The following is a 23,217-nucleotide window of genomic DNA, read 5'->3' on the forward strand; positions in this document are numbered from 1 at the left end:
TATGAAATTCTCCCAGTCTTGGTGAATCTTTGTTGCACCTTCACCCGTGCCTTTTTCTAAATGGAGATCACAAATGTTGACAGTACTCCCAGTGTCGTCTAACCCTGGCTCTAAACAAGTTGAACATAACCTCCCTGTTGTTCAATTCTCTCCCAGGGGAGAAGCAAAAGGTGGAACTGTGTCTTCCTCACCCACATCCAGCAACACATTGGGCTGGTGATTGCCCTTAGGGTTGAATAGCTTTAACTGGTTTACATGGTACCAAGCGTTTTTACCAGAGTCCAACAAGACATTGTGAACTGAAGGACCTGTTTTGTCTACTGTAGAATGTGGTCCACAATACTTAGGGGCAGTTTCTGCTTCATGAATTTGGAGCATGACTTTATTCCCAATCTCATAATCCACAGGCTTGATCTTCTCATCAAAGTTTGCTTCGCTACCCTTCTTTTTCCGATAGATTATTGATTTATTGATGTATTCATAGTTCTAAGTGCTAATTGAATGCATAGCTAAAGAGTCGAATTATTTTATTTATTTATTTTTAAAAATAAATTTGGAGTACTCAATTATTTTTTTTCCAATTAAGGGGCAATTTAGCGTGGCCAATTCACCTACTCTGCACATCTTTGGGTTGTGGGGCGAGACCCACGCAAACACTGGGAGAATGTGCAAACTCCAATAAACAAAATCCAATCCAACTCCACACGGACAGTGACCCAGGGCTGGGATCGAACCTGGGATCTCGGCGCCGTGAGGCAGCAGGGCTAACCAAGAGTGAAATCATTAAAATGTCTTGGCTGTGAGAATACGGTCATTGTTTTAGGTAATGAATCAACTATTGAACTCTAGTGGAAATTTAGACATTGTCTCAGTGAATGTTTCATATCATGAATTGGCTATTGTATTTCAGTGCATTTAGCAGGAAGAATGTATCAACTCATTTGGTACAACAAGGTCTATGGCCAGTGGTGTCATGAGAAACCTACTCTCATGAGACTGCGCACAAAGACGCTGAACTCATTTTGATGGACACCAGTCAATCTTAAGTAATGGCCAATGTTTGATTAATAATAGCACAGTGATTAGCACTGTTGATTCACAGCGCCAGGGTCCCAGGTTCGATTCCCAGCTTGGGTCACTGTCTGCGGAAACTGCACGTTCTCCCTGTGTCTGCGTGGGTTTCCTCCGGGTGCTCCGGTTTCCTCCTACAAGTCCTGAAAGCCATGTTGTTAGGTAATTTGGACATTCTGAATTCTCCCTCTGTACCCAAACAGGCGCCGGAAAGTTGCGACTAGGGGCTTTTCACAGCAACCTCATTACAGTGTTAATGCAAACCTACTTGTGACAATAAAGATTATTATAAATCATCCCCTAAGTAACGGACATCCATTTGAACAAATCAGGGGATCTCAGCAAAGAATTAGAAACCAATGAGAGTAAATGAGGGATTGTACAATAGATAAGGATTCCCTGAAAGTAAGACTTGTGGTCGAGGTCTCGTTCCTGGATTTCTGCTTTCCTAAATCATCCTATTCATTTATTTTAAAGTGATTTCTTTATGCCTTTATGTTTAATACTTTTCTTTAAATGTATTGCCATGAAGAACTGAACTAGAAATAGAGGACGGTCTCATCCTTCAGGACATTGATGGACGATCCGGTTCCAATCCTGGATTGGCACCACATAACTTCTGTCCTGAAGGATGAGACCATCCTCTATTTCTATTTCAGCTCATTTGTGTTAAGATGCTGGAAACACTTCATTCCTGATTTGTTTCAAATCCCCATCTGCCTTCTGTGCCTCAACTAAAAAACTTTTAAAGGTGGGGGTGATGGCTTCGCCCTCTCTGGCAAAGGCCTTGATGCCCCGGGCTTCCCTCCCTTTTTGTTTGTGCATGAACGGTCCCTTGGGATCGTTCACTATAAAAACCTGACATTCATGCTGTTCATCTACGTAGCTGGGATTGTCTACGAGAAAGGTAGATGTTAGAACATAGAACATTACAACACAGTACAGGCCCTTTGGCTCTCGATGTTGTGCCGACCTGTGAAACCCCTCTAAAGCCCATCTACACTATTCTCTTATCATCCATATGCCTATCCAATGACCATTTGAATGCCCTTAGTGTTGGCGAGCCCTACTGTTGCAGGCAGGGCATTCCACGCCCTTACTGCTCTCTGAGTAAAGAACCTACCTCTGACATCTATCCTATATCTATCTCCCCTCAATTTAAAGCTATGTCCCCTCGTGCTAGACATCACCATCCGAGGAAAAAGGCTCTCGCTGTCCACCCTACCTAATCCTCTGATCATCTTGTATGCCTCAATTAAGTCACCTCTTAACCTTCTTCTCTCCAGCTCCAGTTCCCTAACACGGTTTCTGAGGAGCTGGAGATGGGTGCACTTCCCACAGATTAAATCAGCAGGGACACTGATAGCGTCCCCCACCTCAAGCATTCTGCAGGAGGAGCATTGTACTGCCTTCCTTGCCATCCCCTCTCGATAAAACAAGAAAAAGAAAGGAAGAGCTTACCTGATATTCACTCAACCCCTTAGGTTAGAGGAGGTGGAAGGGTGGGGGTCACTACAAATGTAGTGTCTCGGGTTTAGCAACCGCCCAATGTATATACAGGTACTAACAAATCTTCTCAGAAATCCCCACGGCCGACTTTATGCAGCTCTAAAGGTAAGTTTTTAAATGTTCTGATGCTCTTAACTGTAGTGTCACAGCCCTGGAACATTAGTGCCCACAGGCCATTAATAAAGGATGTGGGAGGTTCCCTTTTCCTTTGCCTGCACTGATTCAGACTTTCTACTGCGTCCTCTCTACTATATCCCACAGCTGTTAGTATGGTCATGTTCAGACCAAGGACGAGGGTCAGGCCTCTCAACGTCCTCCCGCTCGCTGGATTTATTTACAGCTTTGCCCAGGGCACCACAATCTATCTCACCTTCCCCCCTATTCTTTGATTCTGCAGCTCCAATGGTGTACATCAGATCCCTAATGATCTGGAGCTGTGACTTCAACTTACCCATCTCATGCTGACATCTGTGGTTAGTGGTTTGATGTCGAAAGGTTTTATTTGTTTGATGAAATGTTTTTAGGGTTGCTTATAAGTTAGCACATCTCTTATTCAACCTTTTAATTTCTTTCTGAGCTCAGCCTTGTTGACTAACAGCTCGCTCCTTTTCTCGATAAGATTTCTCAGTTTCCATGTGGAATTTGCTCATATTTCCCAAATACATCTGGATCTTTTTTTTCATATAAATTTAGAGTACCCAATTTTTTTTTTTCCAATTAAGGGGCAATTTAGCGTGGCCAATCCACCTACCCTGCACATCATTAGGTTGTGCACGCAGACATGGGGAGAATGTGCAAACTCCACACGGACAGTGATCCAGGACCGGGATTCAAACCCGGGTCCTCAGCGCCGTAGGCAGCAATGCTAACCACTGTGCCACCGTGCTGCCCTACATCTGAATCTTTTGCACATCTGTAAGTAAATCTGATTTTCCAGCTTTCAACTCGTCTTATATTTTCTATCTCCATGTCTTTTAACTCTCACATGCAACTGAGTATAGCTATTGAGTATCAGCTTTGACAAAGGGTCATCGCACTCAGAACGTTAGCTATTTTCTCTCCCTACAGATGCTGCCAGACTTGCTGAGATTTTCCAGCAATTTCCCTCTCGTTTGAGTACAGCAATGGCTGTCTCAGATTTAGACTCACGTTTTCCTGACACTGAGTGGGTTTCTTCTCACTGTCTCTGTCCACAGGTCCCAGACCCTTTAATGTACTCCCCAAACTGTCTGTCCGCTTGGGCCATTTCCGGTTTAGGTACTCCCTGAGTACCGTTTCCCATTCTGGCCGAGACACAGCCCTTTCTCAACTTAGTTAATCAACACAGTAATTGACTCTGTTTGGGGTCCGACGCAATCTTGGCAGAGAGGAAAACAAAAGAGTGTCTCTCCTTAATCCTTTTAAACTCCTTTCTAGATACCCTTGTTACTAACTTCCCATCCATTCACTCCTTGTCGACACACTTTTTAAAACAATTTAGAGTACCCGATTCATTTTTTTTCCAATGAAGGGGCAATTTAGTGTGCACATCTTTTCGGTTGTGGGGGCGAAACCCACGCAAATACGGGAGAATTGTGCAAACTCCACACGGACTCAGAGCCGGGATCAAACCTGGACCTCGGCACCGTGAGTCCGTGGTGCCAACCCACTGCGCCACCATGCTGCCCTCATGTCTACACACTTGAGGTTGCTGAACACCCCTCAAGGCTGATTATTGGAGATTACTTTTGCTATTAACCGTTAGTCACTCTAACCTTTTACTCGAACATTTTGTCTGCAACGTCAACAGTTCGAACACATCCTCAGAACTAATGGGCTAACCAGTCCTTTGTTTCTCTGCTCTCTTCATCCACAATCCTGGCCTTCATGTGGGGCGACTACCCTCTTAATTCAGCCTCAGGCTGGATGATTGAGGTGTTTAACTCCGAACCCCACCAAGGTTTTAGACTAAACTAAGGTTTTGGACGTGGCCCACCTGGGTGCCAATATGTTGCTCCCTCGGCTGGCATCAATGGCTCAGGTGTTCCGAGTGCCATTTCCCATTCTGCTGCGACTCAGCCATTTCTCAAACAAAAACAGACAAATTCAATATTATAATAATAATCTTTATTGTCACTAGTAGGCTTACATTAACACTGCAATGAAGTTACTGCCATATTCCAGCACCTGCTTGGTACACTGAGGGATAATTCAGAATACTCACTGCAAGTTTGATTTACTTTTATCTCAATCACGTTTTTAAATTCAGACTTCAGCTATGTGTTTATTTAAACAGTTACAAAATAATTTCAAGACTCTATGACTTGAACAAAAACATTCTACCCAGATAGAGAGAACTTGGCCAGGCTTGCCCTGGAGGGTGTATGCCTTTGAGCTTTCAAACTCTGATCTGATCTTGCAAAGATTGATTCTGGAGTTATCACTGTTGAATCTTGGAAGTCCCTGCTATTTTATCACGTTTAGCTTGTAGTTTATAGGCATCATTCATCCTTGAAAGAGCGGCATCCAAAACAGTGGCATCAGTAAAATGTCCAGTTGTAAGCCGTTATTTTGTCTGTTCCCATGAAAGTCGTCCTGCTTAAGGTACAGTGTCCACAGGCACAAAAATTTGTTGGCCTCTGTCATTGTCCTCTTTTACCATTATGCTTACAGCAGTGTTTTCAAACTCTTGTTCCGGGGACCCATTTTTACCAACTGTGCCAAATGTCTTAATAAAATTATTTTATATAAAAAAAATCCTTGAGAGAGCCTTGTTCTCGCTGTTCCAAAACAAAATGCTATCAGTAAAATTCCCGGTAGTAATCTGTCCATCTTTTCCCACTAAAATAGTTCTGCTTACGCTACAGTGTCCACACGCACACAAATATGTTGGTCTCTTTTACCATCATGCCTCACAGCACAATGTCAGCCACCCTTCGTACTCTGCTGTAGGAAAATCACTATTTACTATACAGGATAAAATAAATGTCCTTCGTGATCTTTTGTGGATCATTTCGGTGGAAATGTGCTCTCCCAGATACAAAGAGCATCAGCCAACTGGAAGCAAAGTTGTGAGACCGGCCAGTCCAGCGGAAAGAAACCCTCCGACCCTCCCACTTCACCAAGTGTCAGAATGAACATGGTTCCGTCTGGATGTGATTAACAGCAGCAAAAACAGCAAAATCCAACTCCTGTCATCACTTGTGAACTCGCTGGTGTCTCAGCAGGATGCATAGTAGAGTGAATCCTTTTCCACAAATAAATCAAATGAATGACCTCTCTTGGCTGTGCACTCGCTGGTGTGTCTTCAAGGTGGATGAATCACAGAATCCATTCCCACATTCGGAGCAGGTGAATGGTCTCTCCTGGTTGTGAAGCTGTTGGTGTCTGAGCAGGCTGGACAAATGAGTGAATCCCTTCCCACACACAGAGCAGGTGAACGGCCTCTCTCCAGTGTGAACTCGTTGGTGTCTCACCAGAGTAGATGAATCTCGGAATCCCTTCCCACACTCAGAGCACGTGAATGGTCTCTCCCCAGTGTGGATTCGTTGGTGTATCTGCAGTTTGGACAACTGAATAAATCCTTTCTCACACTCAGTGCAGGTGAATGGCCTCTCCCCGGTGTGAACTCGCTGGTGCTCCAGCAGGTTGGATGACCTTCTAAACCTCTTTGTGCAGAGAGAGCAGCTCAACGGTCTCTCCTCAGTGTGAATGCGTTGGTGGGACATCAGTTCTCGAGAGCTTTTGAACCCACTCCCACAGTCGGAGCATTTAAAGGGTCTCTCATTGGTGTGAGTGACTTGGTGTGTTCGCAGGTTAGAAGAACGAGTGAATCGCTTCCCACACACAGAGCAGGTGAATGGTCTCTCCCCGGTGTGAACTCGCTGGTGCGTCAGGAAACTGAATGATTCACTGAATCCCTTCCCACACTTCGGGCAGGTGAACGGTCTCTCCCCAGTGTGAACTCGCTGATGTATCAGAAGGCTGGATGAATGTTTGAATCCCTTCCCACAGTCAGAGCACGTGAACGGTTTATCCCCAGTGTGAGCTCGTTGATGCCTCAGTAAGTGGGATGAATGAGTGAATCCCTTCCTACACACAGAGCAGGTGAATGGCCTGGCCCCAGTGTGACTGCGTTGATGAATTTCCAGCTTTGATGGGGATCTGAATCCCTTCCCACATTCCCCACATTTCCACTGTTTCTCCATGGTACAAGTGTCCTTGTGTCTCTCAACATTCAATGATTTGTTCAAGCCTTGTCCACACACACACATACACCATGGGTTGGGTCTTTCCCTGCACAAATTCTTTATGTTTTCTTCAAGCTGTATAACTGATTGAAGCTTTTTCCACGTTCAGTGCACTGGAACACTATCACTCAGATGTGTGTGTATCTCAGTGCTTTTCCAGTCAAATTGATTCATAAAATCTTCTGCAGCAGACAGAATAGACATTTATCCAACAATTAAAGGCTAATGAATAGAGTGACTCTGGTAGATCTGCAACTCATGTTTGGTGTGAGATTTCTGTCTGCAAATCCTCCTTCCGATTTTATCCTGTAAAAGGAGTTTGAAAAAGTCATCAATGTCAATCCAGGATAGAAATTCAGAACAGACAATTTTCGTTTTTCTGATTTCCTATGATTTGTTGAAAAGCTGCAAATCTCCATCCCACACACTCCTTCTCACTGCTGTAACAAATATTCACCCTCCTAATTCTCCTGAAGGTGCTGATTCAGGCGAATTGACAGATCCATGCTCACTGCTTCCTATGCTGGACAGAGTTGAAAATCTTCATGCAGACTGCCAGCCTAACAGAGATATATGTATAAATGTAATACTGGACTTATATATGTTTAATGTTCTGGACCATTTCAGTCGGTTAAGAAACAGGGGGTTGTGATTGATCATGATCTTGAAGTTGCTGCCTCTGAGTGTAGTCAAGCAGAGATGGTCAATAATTTCTAAATTAGACAGGCACTGCAGGTTTACAGAATGGGGCCCACTCAAGTCAGACAGATTCGGCATGGACTCGTGTTCATAGAGTGCAGAAGGAGGCCATTTGGCCCATTAAGTCTGCACTGACCCTCTGAAAGAGCACAGAACTTAAGCCCCCCCCCCTTCCCCACCCTGTCCCTGGGTTAAGCCAGTGTAATAATCCATGGGAGGCAGGAGTTCCGTCACCACACCAATATTTATTTACAATAACGATATTACAGGAGCAGCTACAAACAGTGCTGCTAGCAGTCCAGTCAACTTAAGACTGGCTCACAAAGCCTACACAGGTGATTATATGGGCCCCCTCAATGAGCTATCATTGCGGGAGCTCATACTCCAATTGGTCAACCAATAAAGCCAATTGGAGTTCATTACAGCCAGTAACCCCACCTAACCTTTTGGACACAAAGTGGCAATTTAGCATGTCTAATGGACCCCCATCTCTGCTGTAATGACTCTATGACTGTAAATATATAACATTGCTACAGTACTATATTCCATGATTAGAAAAAATAATGAATGTACTTTATTACAGAACCATAACACATCAAATGTCTACCATATAACAACAGTGAACACATCAAATCTCTACCATATAACTCTGTCCAATATCAATTTACTGTCCCCTTAAATGACAATCACCATCTGGGGAAAGCAGCCCTTTAATTGTGAACATTAGGAAAGAGACCATCCTTTTAGCCAGACAAATAAATGTGTCAAGCTGAGGGAGCAAAGGATGTCAATGTCTTTAAGAGAGAGAGATCTGGGCCAAGCTTTGCAGAGTCTGCACCCTCCCTGGATTCACTTCCTTTCCCTTCAGTTGCTGCAAGTGACCAATTGAAGGTCAGAACGAGAAAATAAATGGAAAGGGGGAGAAAAGAAAGTGTTTGACTCACAGATGTTGGAGACAGGAGGAGGCTTCAGTCTGTGTGAAGCTCAATCTTCATTCCCACAAAGACCGCGCGCTGATTGGCTGGACGACTCGGGTCCTTCCGGTCCTCCAACCGTTCCCACACCTGAACAGGAAGGTCAGGGGTTGGGTTCTGACTCGTACATGCGCAGCTTCCCCTCTCCCTTGGACATGCGCAGTCCCAAGAAGGTGGGGAAGTCACCGAGAGACTTCTCGCTCCGGCGGGAGCCGTCAGCCAGTTGCCTGGAAACCTTGTCTGGAGGAGAAGGGGAACAATGGGTGGGGGCGGTGCCCACGCGCGCCGGGCCTGCGCACTGAAACCCAGAGACGTTATTGTGGAGAAGAGCAATTCCGATGCGTGCACCTAAGGTTGTTGACCAATGGGAAGAGTTGCGAACCGGAAGGACTTTTGTCCTCCATCCAATCAGAAATTAAGGTGGAGCTTCAGACAGACTGAAACCTCCTCCTGTCTCCAACATCTGTGAGTAAAACACTTTCTTTTCTCCCCCTTTCCATTTATTTTCTCATTCTGACCTTCAATTGGCCACTTGTAGTTTTGCCATTAGCTGCAGTTCCTGAAGTTAGGTTCCTGACTATTTATTTACTCTCTGCCCTGCTACTTGTTTTTGAAACTGCATTGAGTTCCCCTGAGGCCTCCTCCCCACCCCCCCCCCCCCCCCCCCCTCCAGTTTGAAGTGATTGTGACTACCCCATAATGTATCCTTTCCACATGGACACTGGTCCCAGCTCGGTTCAGGTGGAGACCGTCCCAACGGTACAGATCCCTCCTGTCCCAATACTGATGCCAGTGCCCCATGAAATGGAACCCCTCTTTCCCGCAGCACTCCTTTAGCCACGTCTTTACTTCCCTAATTTTCTCATCCCGATGCCAATTTGCATGTGCCTCGGGCAATAATCCGGACATTATAATCCTTGAGGATCTGTTCTTTAATTTTTTTCCTAGTTCCCAAATGTATGCCCCAAACAGGTTCTTTTCCTCATCTTGCCGATGTTGTTTGTCCGAAAGTAGACCACAATAACTGGATCCTCCCCCTCCCTCTCCAATATCCTTTCAAGCCGGTTAGAGATGCCCCTCACCCTGGCACCGGGCAGGCAACATACCCTGTGGGACTCTCGGTCCTGCTTCCAAAGGATGCTGTCTGTCCTAATTATAGAATCTCTGACAACTTCGTTGTCGGGCAGCACGGTAGCATAGTGGTTAGCATAAATGCTTCACAGCTCCAGGGTCCCAGGTTCGATTCCCGGCTGGGTCACTGTCTGTGCGGAGTCTGCACTTCCTCCCCGTGTGTGCGTGGGTTTCCTCCGGGTGCTCCGGTTTCCTCCCACATTCCAAAGATGTGCGGGTTAGGTGGATTGGCCATGCTAAATTGCCCGTAGTGTCCTAAAAAAAGTAAGGTTGGTGGGTGGGTGGGTGGGTGGGGGGGGGGTGGTTGTTGTTGGGTTACGGGTATAGGGTGGATGTGTGGGTTTGAGTCGGGTGATCATTGCTCGGCACAACATCGAGGGCCGAAGGGCCTGTTCTGTGCTGTACTGTTCTATTCTATTCTAACTAGCACTTGTCTTTTTGCTCCTCCGCTTGAATGGCCTCCTGTACCACGTGCAGTGGTCAGCTAGCTCGATAGTCCTTTTCTTCATCCACACAGGGAATAGGTATTTCGTACCTGTTGTACAAGGTCAAGAGCTGAAGCTCCTTCTTGTCTGAATTTAGGATCCCTCTATTTGCCTCACCTGCTGTCCCTGTCAGCTAGCCCATCCTTCCTACAGTCACTGCTCCAATGCTCCGCCCCTCCAAGTCTGCTCCCTAGACATCCGGCCGTGATGCCCTGAGGTAAGATTTTAAAACTCACAGCACCAATACTCCGCCCTTCCAAGTCCGTTCTCTGGAGACTAGGCCGCAAATTCCTGAGGTTAGGTTTTTATACCTCACTGCTCCAGTACTCTGCCTCTACGGGTCTGCTCCCGAGAGACTAACCCGTAAAACTCCAGGGTAAGGTTTTTATACTTACAGCAGCGATACTCCGTCCCTCTGGGTCTGCTCCCTGGAGACGAGGTCTGGAATCCCCGAGGCAAGGTTTTTAAACTCACAGCTGTGATACTCCGCCCTCTGTGTTCTCTCCCTAGAGACTAGGTATTGGAGACTAGACCTTGGGCAATGAGAGAGGAAGGTATGTTTCATAGACACTGGAATGGTGTGTTCAGGATTTCTATCCTGTATTGAGTGATGACTTTTGTAAACTTCTTTTATAGGATATTAGAAGAGGAGGATTTACAAACAGAATCTGAAATGTCACACCTCGGTCTGACAGCCATCCCCTTCCTTGGGATCTGAATATCATTGGCCTTTGAATCCGGATGTTTGACCGATCTGTTGGCTTCAAAAGATTGTAAACATCAGTGTGACTGGAGAAGCACCGAGACACACACACCCGAGTGAGAGTGTTGCAGAGCACTGACTGTGAAAAGAGCTTTAACCAGTTACACAACCTGAAAAAACACCACACCATTCACAGCGGGGAGAGACAAGTTCTGTGTGTGGACGAAGCTTCAACTGATTGTCCAACCTGGAGAGACATCAGAAGACCCAAAACATGGACAAACGGTGGAAATGTGGGGATTGTGGGAAGGGATTCCGCGTCCCATCTCAGCTGGAAATTCATCGACGCATTCACACTGGAGAGAGACCATTCAATTGCTCTCAGTGTGACAAGGGATTCTGTGAGTTATCCAGCCTGAAGAAACACCAGCGAGTTCACACTGGGGAGAGACCGTTCACCTGCTCTCAGTGTGGAAAAGGATTCACTCAGTTATCCCATCTGAAGAGACACCAGGGAGTTCACACTGGGGAGAGGCCGTTCATCTGTCCTCATTGTAAGAAAGGATTCACTCAGTTATCCCACCTGAAGTTGCACCAGCGAGTTCATGCTGGGGAGAAGCCATTCACCTGCTCTCAGTGTGGGAAGGGATTCACTCAGTTATCCAGCCTGAAGTCGCACCGGCGAATTCACACTGGGGAGAAACCATTCACCTGCTTTCAGTGTGGGGAGGGATTCAGTCATTCAGTCACCCTGCGGACACATCAGCGAATTCATACTGGGGAGAAGCCATTCACCTGCTCCCAGTGTGGGAAGGAATTCACTGAGTTATCAAACCTGCGGCGACACCAACGAGTTCACACGGGTGAGAAGCCATTCACGTGCTCCCAATGTGGGAAGGGATTCAGTCGGTTATCCCGCCTGGGGTTACACGAGAGACTTCACACTGGGGAGAGGCCATTCACCTGCTCCCAGTGTGGGAAGGGGTTCATTGAGTTATCCAGCCTAAAGTCACACCAGAGCGTTCACACTGGGGAGAGGCCGTTTCCCTGCCCTCAGTGTGGGAAAGGATTCACTCGGTTATTCAACCTGAAGTCACACCAGAGAGCTCACACTGGGGAGAGGCCGTTCATCTGCTCTCAGTGTGGGAAAGGATTTATTTACTCATCTAACCTGTGCAGACACCAGCGACTTCACACTAAGTAGAAGCTGTTCACCTGCTCTCAGCGTCGGAAGGGAATCCGTGATTCATCGTGCCTGCTGAGGCAACAACAAGTTCACAAGTGATTATAGGGGCTGGATTCTGCTGTTATTGTTTCTGCTCTCAATTACATCCAGGACTGCATTTTGTTCATTCTGACAGTTGGACAATGGCGATGGTGGAACGGTTTCTTCCTGCTGGACTGGCCGGTCTCCCAGCTTTACCCCCAGGGGGCTGATGCTCTTTGAGCCTTGTTGCAATTACCTGGTACTAAATTTCACAAGGATCTCAGAGTGAAAAGGTGTTTGGACGTTGGAAGATATTTAGTTCCCATTTCTGTTTAGAACCCCTCAAAGCATGCCACGTTGCCATGAAGATGGACAATGGGGATTACGTGCTTTTTTTTGTTTAATTTATCTGGGTGTTTCTCACAGAAGAAATCTATCTGGATATGAGGGAAAAGTTGTCTGAAATGGACTGGGAAACTGATAGGAGATAAGCAATAGCTAATATTTAAGGAATTATTATATATTTACCAAGGGTCAGTTAGCTGAGTTGGCTGGATGGCAGGTATGTGATGCGGACCAGCTTCAACAGCAGGGATTCAACTCCCGTATCTGATGAGGTTATCCATGAAGGCCTTGCCTTCTCAACATTGCCCCCCACCCCCCGTCCCCTCCCGAGATGTGGTGACACCAGTCATCTCTCTCTCTCTCTCTCTCTCTCTCTCTCTCTCTCTCTTTCTTTCTCTCTTTCTCTCTCTCTTTCTCATGGAGAGCAGTCCATGGTCTTCTGAGAGTTTGGTGACTTTCATTTCAAATATGTACAACAAATATAGATTTCTTTGAGGATTAAAAATCCAACAGAAAAAGTGATGCAACCGTGGTTGACAAGACATGTTAAAGATTCCATTAGATCAAAGGAAGAGGTGAAACTGATAAAGAGAAAATAGAATATGACAGCAAACTGGCGGCAAACATAAAAACCGACTGGAAAAGCTGCTATAGGAATGTGAAAAGGAAAAGATTAGCAAAGACCAATGTGGGTCCATTCCAGGCAGAGACAGGAGAGTTTATAATGGGGAATAAGGAAATGGCAGAGAAACTAAACAATGTGTGTCTGTCTTCACGACGGAAGATACAGAAATTGTCCCCAAAACGTGAGAACACCAAGGGACTAGTGAGCACGAGGAACTGAAAGAGATTAGTATCAGTGAAAAAGTAGCACTGGAGAAATTAATGTGGTTGAAAGTTAGTAAATCCCCAAAAGCTGCTGCTCTACATCCCAGAGTGTTGAAAGAGGCGGCTGTAGAGATAGTGGATACATTGGTGATCATCTTTCAAAATTCTATAGATTCTGGAATGGTTCCTGCAGATTGGAAGGTGGTAAATGTAACCCCACTATTTAAGGAGGGAGAGAGAAAACGGGGAACCACAGACCCATGAGCCTGACATCAGTAGGAGGGAAAATGGTACAATCTTTTGTCAAGGATGTGATAACATATGAAGTAGGAGTAGACCACTCGGCCCCTCGAGCCTGCTCCACCATTCAATAAGTTCCCGGCTGATCTGACTGTAACCTCAACTCCACACTCCCGGTGACCCACGATAACCTTTCACCCATTTTCTTATCAAGAATCGATCCAGCTCTGCCTTCAAAATATTAAAAGTCTCTGCTTCCACTGCCCTTTGAGGACGAGTTTGAAAGACTCACAACCCTCAGAGAGAAAAAAGGTTCTCCTCTGCCTTAAATGGGCAAGTTATTACTTTTAAAGTGACTCCAATTTCTAGATTCTCCCACAAGAGGAAACATCCTTTCCACATCCACCCTGTCGAGGCCCCTCAGCATCTTATACGGTTCAATCAAGTCACCTAAACTCCATCGGACACAAGCCCAGCCTGTCCAATCATTCCTCATAAGACCAGCCTCCAATTCCAGGTATGAGTCCAGTAAACCTTCTCTGAACTGCTTCCAACACATTGACTTCATTCCTTAAATGAGAGCAATACTGTACACAGTGCTCCAGATGTGGTCTCACCAATGTCCTGTATAACTGAAGCATAACCTCCCTACTTTTGTATTCAATTCCCTCACAATAAACAATAACATTCTATTAGCTTTCCTAATTACTTGCTGTACCTGTATCCTCGCTGTTTGTGATTCATGCTCTTGGACACCCAGATCCCTCTGAATCTCAGAGCTCTGCAATCTCTCACCATTTAGATAATACGCTTTTTTAATTCTTCCTGCCAAAATGGACAATTTCACGTTTTCCCACATTATCCTCCATTTGACAGATCTTTTCCCACTCACTTACCCTATCTATATCCCTTTGTAGTCTTCTTATATCCTCTTCACGATTTACTTTCCCACCTATCTTTGTCTCATAGGAACATAGGAGCAGGAGTTAACCATTCAGCCCGTTGAGCCTGCTCCACCATTCAATACAATCATGGCTGACCATCCACTTCAATGCTTTTCCCCCACACTATCCCCATATCCCTTTGTGTTATTGCGATTTAGAAATCTGTCAGTCTCAGCTTTAAACACACTCCGTGACTGAGCTCCCACAACCCTCTGGGGTAGAGAATTCCAAAGATTCACAACCCTCTGAGTAAAGAAATGTCTCCTCCGAGACCCGTCCTAAGTGGCTTCCCCCTTATTTTGAAATTGTGTCTCCTGGTTCTAGACTCTCCAACCAGGGGAAACATCTCACCTGCATCTCTCGTGTCTATTCGTTTAAGTATTTTATAAGTTTCAATTTGATCCCCTTTCATTCTTCAAAAAGAAAAAGGGCCCAGTTTCCCCAATCTCTCTTCATAGGACAGTCCTGCCATCCCCGGAACAAGTCTGGTGAACCTTCATTGCCCTCCCTCTGTGGCAATAATACCTTTCCTAAGGTAAGGGCAGTAAAACTGCACACAGTACTCCAGCTGTGGTCTAACCAAGGTTCTATACTATTGAAGCAAGTCTTCACTATTCCTGTACTCAAATCCTCTTGTGATAAAGGCCAACATCCCATCAGCCTTCCTAATGACTTGCTGCACCTGTATGTTAGCCTTCAGTGACTTATTGACAGGCCGCCTGGGTCCATTTATACCCAGGTCCCTTTACCCTCATTACCACTCAGGTTAACAGCACACGGGGCTCAGGTCACACAGAGGGAGACCATTCGGCCCATCGTGCTGATGCCAGATCTGTGAAAGAGCCAACCAATTAATCCCATTGTCCAGAAATTTTCTTCTCTTTTCAAGGATGTGTGCAATTCCCTTTTGAAAGAAATAGTTGAATCTGTTTCTTGCGCCCTTTTCAGGTAATGCTCTCCTGATCACAACAACTTGCCTGTGTTTTAAAAACAAATTATTCAGGATATAGTGTGTTTGGATTTTCATTCAGAATTTCGGAGAGAATCAAAATATTGCTCAAAATTAAAGCTGAATCATTTTGATGAGGGGATCAACTGTAATATATCCCAAGTTTGAGGAAAGTATTTTAAAAATCCTTTGCTATAGCATCACAGAACCTCCAAAAGATTTGATTTTAGATTTAGTTTTATTGTTACGTGTACCGAGGTACAGTGAAAAGTATTTTTCTGCACACAGTCCAGGTACATCGTTCCACACTTGAAAAATATAGGACATTCCACAAATACACAATGGAGATAAATAGACATCGGGTGAAGCATAATGAGTGCAGTGCGAAGGACTGGGAAATCCATTTAATTTTAAAATGGCATCCGTTTTGCACCATATTCATGGATATGAGTAACAAGGTCAAGGAAGCCATTTTAAATTCTAACATCTAGCTTCTTGCAACCATTTCAGATTATGTAACATTTCTTTGTTAATCACATATTGATTTCAAATTGGAAGCCAGTTAGAAAACAATTGATTATTCATCAATGAACTTTGATTAAGTTATAATTCCCGAAACAATGTAATAGTTAATATTGTAATGGCTGAATTGTTCTTTTATAAATTTAGATTGTGCAAACCCAAGTGTTTCTAAACTGCAGAGATAGCAGAAATCGTTAAACAAAGAAAGTGTTTTGATATATGGCGGGCTATCATATTCTATCCAAGGCTGGCTCAAGAATAAGCTTATTATTCAACCTGATTCAAGATGAGTAAAAACCAGTATCAAGATGAGTAAAAACCAGTATATCTTGAATTAACCTAATGTATAAATTAGATTATTGTATGAATTAGCTATCAGCCACTCACAGTAAATACCTATGATGTGGAGATGCCGGCGTTGGACTGGGGTGAGCACAGTAAGAAGTCTTACAACACCAAGTTAAAGTCCAACAGGTTTGTTTCAAACACGAGTTTTCGGAGCGCAGCTCCTTCACCTGAGGAAGGAGCTGCGCTCCGAAAGCTCGTGTTTGAAACAAACCTGTTGGACTTTAACCTGGTGTTGTAAGACTTCTTACAGTAAATACCTAGTGAGACTTAATCGAATTGCAACTAATTAATCCATCATGAATCAGTAGTTATAGTAAAGAATGAGTTTCATTTGCTGTAAAAATGTAAAAGTTTAATTGCTGTGTATGTAAAGAATGTGCAATGAGGATAAATGTACTGGCAAGAGAGACCTTCAAACTCTGATTCACCTCAACATTTGAAACTATGAATAAGGGATTGTACAGAATCATTTACAGGGATAGTGCGAAACAGCTCTATTGTATTCCTCTCTGAGATAATGAGAGAAGGTGGTATCAGTAATTGGGGATCCAATTAATGAATCCAGTGACCAAATTGACCAATGGTCATGTTACAACAGATCCACTCTGCCGTGAGGTAATGGTCACTTTGGGGATAAAAGTAGAGGTTCTGAAGGTCTTCCTTGCTGGCCAAGTACTGAAGATTCCCGAGGCTGAGTTCCAAGGAAATTACTGTCAAAGAAGGAGCCAGAGAGGGTTATGCTTCTACAGACTGATCACCCGCATGAAGTTGTGAAAGTCAATGTCTTAAAGTTGTTCAGTAAACCTTTTTCTTTAATAAACTTTTTAAAATTTGCTATCCAGAGAATTCTGCCTTTGTCTTACTTGTTTAAAGTCTTGTCTGAACCAAAGTGAATTTATTAAATGGTAAGCTGGGGGTGGCTGAAATCAATTAAGATAACAAGATCAGATAACAGAAATCTTCAACATGAAAGTGCCTTTCACAGCCACAGGAAGTAGCAAAGTGCTTTCCAGCCAAGTACAATGATGTACTTTTGAACTGTAGTCACTGTTGCAATGTAGGAAACGCAGCAGCCAGTTTACTCAGCAAGATCCCACACACAGCAATGTCATAATGAGCAGATGATCTGTTTTTAGTGATGTTGATTGAGGGATAAATATTGACCAGGACACCGGGGATAACTCCCCTGCTTTTCTTCAAAATAGCAGCTGTGGGAACTTTTACACCCACCTGAGAGGGGCAGACAGGGCCTCAGTTTAACATCTTATTTGAAAGAAGGCTGTTCTGACAGTGCAAAACACTCATTGCCGCGAGGAGGAATGTTGGAAGTGTTTTTTGTCCACAGTTCCCTGACACTGGGACTTAAACCAACAACCTTCTGACTCAGGTGAGCGTGCTCACCACTGAGACTGGCGACGGAGCTGAGGAATGAATTTAGCTGGGAAACTGCCATGGGCGTCGCACTAATAGACAGGAAGGTGCTGGAGGACTGACTGGGAAATGGGCCTCCAACCAATTGTTGTATCGGTCACTATTCTAGAACATAGAACAGTACAGCACAGAACAGGCCCTTCGGCCCTCAATGTTGTGCCGAGCAATGATCACCCTACTCAAACCCACGTATCCACCCTATACCCGTAACCCAACAACCCCCCCTTAACTTTACTTTTTAGGACACCGGGCAATTTAGCATGTCCAATCCACCTAACCCGCACATCTTTGGACTGTGGGAGGAAACCGGAGCACCCGGAGGAAACCCACGCATACACGGGGAGGACGTGCAGACTCCGCACAGACAGTGACCCAGCCGGGAAACGAACCTGGGACCCTGGAGCTGTGAAGCATTTATGCTAACCACCATGCTACCGTGCTGCCCACAAATTCTGATTCCAGACAAGACCCCAACAGTGGCTGGGATACTGGACCAAACCCCCAATGTTTCAGTTTATTTGTCAGACTGTGCGGAAAGAATGATTCGCTCCAGGAGTGATCACATGAAGAAATAGGGCTTGGTTATTTTGAAAATAAAACTTTATTGTGGCTATAATATTAAACTTTTTAACTTCACACCAAAAAACAACAGCTTACAATTACCCATTTAAACATTTCTCCTCAATCTCCCATTAAACAGAAAAAGAAAGATACAGCTCTCAATCTATCTTACTGTGGGAGAATTGTGGACCCAGAATTCAACTCCTCTCTCCAAATCTTTCTCCAAAAACTGCTCTCTAAAGATTTTTAATTTGTCTTTCTGGCTTCCTTGGTTGCACCCAGCAATGACCTCATCTCCCCAAGCTGGAAAACTAATGACCTCTGCCGGCTGCAAAGTACATTAATTCCACAAGTACTTTCCCAGTCAACCACAGTCCATTAGCCCAGACTGAAAAACACATTCCTTTGTCAATTTCATCTTCTGGCTACTAAAAACACCCACGCCCTGCACAACAGAATCCTACTTTTTAGAAAACAGGACCACTGCAGTGAATCGCACTCTAACCCCACACTTTTAATCCTTAAATTGCCCAATACATTTATAATTCAATTTTCCTAAAATCTCCCAATCACCATGACTCCCCTTGAAAAAAAAAATGAACCAGCTATGTACACAGATGACTTTATTTTTCTCAAACTTTTTTAACTTTAAGCATTTCTTGTGATTACATGCAACTTGTACTCTATAATATTATAATACAGTTTTCAACAGGCAAACATACACGTGAGTATAGTCCATTTTAGTCTTCTCACATGTCACAGTCGAGAGCATAAATTTATCCACTCCTTTGAGCGAGAAAGATTTCCAAAGACCCGGGTGATTACACAACAAAATTTTCATCAACAGTTCGTGATCTGCCTGACCCTGACAGCTGGATCCTTCACTTTTTAAAAATATATTTAGTGAACCCAATTAATTTTTTCCAATTAAGGAGCAATTTAGCGTGGCCAATCCATCTAGCCTGCACATCTTTGGGTTGTGGGGGTGAAACCCACACAAACACGGGGAGAATGTGCAAACTCCACATGGACAGTGACCCAGAGCCGGGATCGAACCTGGGACCTCGGCACCGTGAGGCAGCAATGCCACCGTGCTGCCCTAGGATTCTTCACTTGATGGTAACATGGGTTGCTGATCGATGCTGCAGCATTCCTCATCAGTTCTTTGCATTTATCAGCTGCTTTATATTCTGCTTCGTTTGGTGTCTGTTGAGGATCGCCAAAAATAATTGGTGTCAGCTGGTGCATTCGGACAGTGCAAGACAACAGTCACTGTAAAAAAGCTTTTTGAATATTCTGGCTATATTGGTACAAGCTCTTCAACCTCTGGATCCAGTATCCCACCAGTGAAAATGCTTTCTGTGAAACGGTGAAACTGCTCCAGTCCTTCATGTGTCCCTCCTGACCAAATACTAATATCATCGCCTCTTGTGTCTCTATCATGATAGGAATTTGACTGCTCTTGGAGCTCTGCAGTTCCTGCATCTTCTTTCATTCACCTCTTGTCTTGTGATGAATACCCTGTCTTGTTGAAGTTGTTGTCACTCCTCTTCTAGCTCGTGCAGACGATTGCTGGTGTGCTGGAGTTCCTGTTCGGTTTGATGCTGGATCTCAGTTTTCTTCCAAATCTGCCTACCCAAGCTCATTTTCTCTTCTGTGTAACCATTACTGGTACCTTCTGCTTGATGAGGCTCCAAAGCCAACTGCTCCCTAGCCTTCAGCTCTTCCTTAACTCTGTCAAGGAGTTCTGTTTGGCATTTACGTAAATCAGCAATCTCCCTTTGTACCTGTGCTAACGTTAATGGATTGAACTGAGATGGATGCTATTTAATGAGAATAGCAATTCCTACATCTATATCATGCATAATTAATTTCGTACTTCCCAATTTATTCCCACATACAGCTTGACGTGACTGTTTTCACTCTTTTAGGTAATTTTGATGTTTCTCCAGAAGGTAACTCAATAATCTATCCCACTTTTTTAATACTTCCTCATGATTCAATTTAATTTCAGGAATGTCAAATTTAGAATAATCTGGATTTATCTTTTTGACTGCCCCACACTTCCTCCTCATTTATCAAAATATCTTTTGAGCATATGAACAATTCACACTTTGAGTTTTCCTTCTGTCTGGCATTCTTATCAAATAATTCACCTCACTCAATTTCCTTTCAATTTGATCAGGCCCACTAAATCTTGCTTTGAATGGTTCACCTACCAATGATAACAATACTAATACTTTCTCCTGTAATGGACAATTTTAATACTTAATATTGAATAACTGCTTAATAGTGTGATTAACTAAAGCTGCAGGTGTTTGTGTGTGTGTGTGTGTGCAAGGTTAGAGAGAGAGAGAGAAAAACTGATATCCCAGCTACCTGAAGGTCGAGATAATAAAGTTAGGAGAAAAACAACTCCTTTTATGGAATGGAGATTTACTTGTATCTTTTGAATGTATAAAGACTGAAGGTTGCGGCGCTCGGCCCGCTTTCCTCTCTCCTGTAGAGAGAGGAAGGTGTCCTCTGCAGAGTTAAGAAATAAACTAACTTGCTCTTATTCATGACTGATTGTTTCTGAGTTTTCCTTTTTCCCACCACACTCCCCACTAACAAAACTACAAATTTTGGATTTCTGATCCATCACTTTTTTCATCATCCGTGACAATTCTAAATGTTTCCTAGCCAACTCACTGTGTCATAATATGCACCCATGCACATCATGAGGTAAAAGCAGACAGTGACAGATACCCAGGTTAGCCAATCAATGTACAGAACCGAACACGACCAATCACAAGACGGGACACTAGAGGGGGGCTTTCACCCATAAAACACACGAGGCATCTGCACTCTGCCTCTTTCCACTGGTGATAGCTATAGTGACAGTCAGGGTGTACAAATCATTCAACACCTCCTACACGTGGATCAGAGCAAGCCTGATCTGGATAGTTAGCTTTAGTTACTTCAGGTAGTAGAGAGTCAACCCACAGGCAGCTATGTGTTTTGTTACTAGAGTTCAATAAATCTCATATTGAACCGACACCTTAGTTTGGTGTACATTTGATCAGGTAATTGCATTGTGTGCAATCCGTGTTACCCCAGGGTGAACAACACGACACTCACCAGCCCTAGTTATTCTCTCCCTAAGGTTTGACATACAGCCCAACAATATAATCTCCGAATGCTGACTGACCAATTTCTCTTTGATCAATTGAAGTGGTCCTCTCACCTCATGAAATGAAATGAAAATTGCTTATTGTCACGAGTAGGCTTCAAGGAAGTTACTGTGAAAAGCCCCTAGTCGCCACCTTCCGGCTGGGGAGGCTGATACGGGAATCGAACCGTCCTGCTTGGTCTGCTTTAAAAGCCAGCGATTTAGCCCAGTGAGCTAAATCAGCCAATCAGACCAAGAATCAATTTGAATGGACTGAATTTAGTTGATTCATTTAGTGCCTCCCTAATTGAAGATGGTACAAATGGAATCCCCAATCCTCTGGATAATCCTGACTGTATGTCCTCAACATCATCTTTCGAGTTTGATGCCATCTTTTCAGGTAAAGGGAAAGTTGCATAGTCCCAGATGACCATAGGCTGCTTTCGCTTTTGAGGGGGCGAGTTGATTGGTGGTGATTTAACCTCAGGATCACCACAGCTCAGGCGAGGGGTAAGGTTGAGAAGGTGGGGCCTTCATGAATAACGTCAGCCAGTACAGGAATGCCTGAGCTGCTGGCCTTGCTCTGCAGCACGAACCAGTTGTCTAGCCAAGTGTGCTAGACCAGCCATCTATCTAATTCCCTTGTGATTCTGGATGATACACCATTGAGATAAATTGCTTTACTCCTCAGCTATCCATAACTTCCTTGAATAACTTTGACATAAAATTGGATCCCTGATCTGATTGAATTTATTTTTGTAGTCCATACCTAGTAAAAGAAATTGGTTACCTTCTCCACATCCCTCTTAGATGTAATGTTTCTCAATGGAACTGCCTCCGGAAATCCATTGGACATATTTATTACAGTCAACAAATACTAATTTCCACTTTTTGTTTTAGGCAGGGGTCCCTCGCAATCAATTAGTAAAACGTTTGACAAATGCTAAAATTGGATTAAAGGAGCTAGTCTAATTACCACCTGAGGTTTCCTTATTACCTGACGTATGTGACATGTATAGCAAAATTTAATTAAATCCTTATGCAGTCTAGGCCAATAAAAATACTTCTGTATGTTTGCTTGAATTTCCCTCACACCTAAATGACTACTTACTGGAACCTCATGTGCTACCTGCAAAACCTCCTTTCTATAACTCATTGGTAATACCACTTGATGAACTACTGCCATTTTTCTTCTGCTTGAACATGTAATGTTTCCATTTTCTCATTAATACATTATTTCTCATGTAATAATACTCTGGTATTTCCGTATATGCTTTCTGATACGACTGCTTTATCTCTGAATCTTTCTGTTGTAATTTAACCAGCTTGCTTGAACTAAAGATGTCAGTTTCATCCACCACCTGCTCTTCTTTTTACCAACCATTTGATCAAACGTGGTATCTGACAACTAACCTCAGCCTCCCCATTGGCACTTCTCAAATTTTCATCCTCCTGTCTTAACCTGTGGCTTTGTGATCTGTTTACCACACAATCAGGAAACACCTCCAGATATAGTTCTGGTATCAACTCAGTTGTTTGACTTTCCACTGGCTTTTCAACCATAGTAGGGTGTACTCCCACGTGTGATCATGCTACATCATTACCTGGGATACATTTCCTGCCACCACTTCACCACTTTTCACCGGACTCTCTAACCGTACCTTACATAGTGATACATTACTGCTCTCACCACGAATTCCACATATTGCCACCATTTCTGGCAATACTGCTTCCAAACTATTTCTCACCATTAAAGATTGACTCAATCCTGTATCCATTAAGATCTGAATCTCCTTACCTACTCCACCTTGCATTCACAAATTAAATCCTAAAAAGTTCTGGTATCTGCTTATCACCAACCTCTCAACAGGCTCTACACTCTGTTGCACC

At 44.0% G+C, this 23,217-nt stretch overlaps 2 protein-coding genes and 1 long non-coding RNA gene across 3 annotated transcripts; 2 read left to right on the forward strand and 1 right to left on the reverse strand.

The window, feature by feature from the left end:
* Positions 1 to 4,690: 4,690 nt before the first annotated feature.
* LOC119952182 (zinc finger protein 229-like) lies at positions 4,691 to 8,794 on the reverse strand. Its single transcript, XM_038775786.1, has 2 exons — positions 8,453 to 8,794; positions 4,691 to 7,115 (listed from the first exon to the last, which is right to left on the reverse strand). Exon 2 carries the CDS (start codon positions 6,831 to 6,833, stop codon positions 5,823 to 5,825), a length of 1,011 nt encoding a protein of 336 aa, XP_038631714.1. The 5' UTR covers positions 6,834 to 7,115; positions 8,453 to 8,794; the 3' UTR covers positions 4,691 to 5,822.
* Positions 8,795 to 9,173: 379 nt separating this feature from the next.
* Positions 9,174 to 10,998, forward strand: LOC119952261. The gene is made up of 3 exons (XR_005457800.1): positions 9,174 to 9,657; positions 10,041 to 10,652; positions 10,735 to 10,998. It is a non-coding gene; the product is annotated as an uncharacterized LOC119952261 (long non-coding RNA).
* A 329-nt stretch (positions 10,999 to 11,327) lies between these two features.
* On the forward strand, positions 11,328 to 13,029 carry LOC119951528 (gastrula zinc finger protein XlCGF49.1-like; the record flags this gene model as incomplete). The annotated part of the gene is made up of 1 exon (XM_038774728.1): positions 11,328 to 13,029. A coding segment is annotated over one exon (678 nt), but the record flags the coding sequence as incomplete, so codon positions are not given.
* Positions 13,030 to 23,217: the final 10,188 nt, after the last annotated feature.

This window comes from Scyliorhinus canicula, chromosome 17 (genome assembly GCF_902713615.1).
Source record: "Scyliorhinus canicula chromosome 17, sScyCan1.1, whole genome shotgun sequence".
Classification (NCBI taxonomy): Eukaryota; Metazoa; Chordata; class Chondrichthyes; order Carcharhiniformes; family Scyliorhinidae; genus Scyliorhinus; species Scyliorhinus canicula.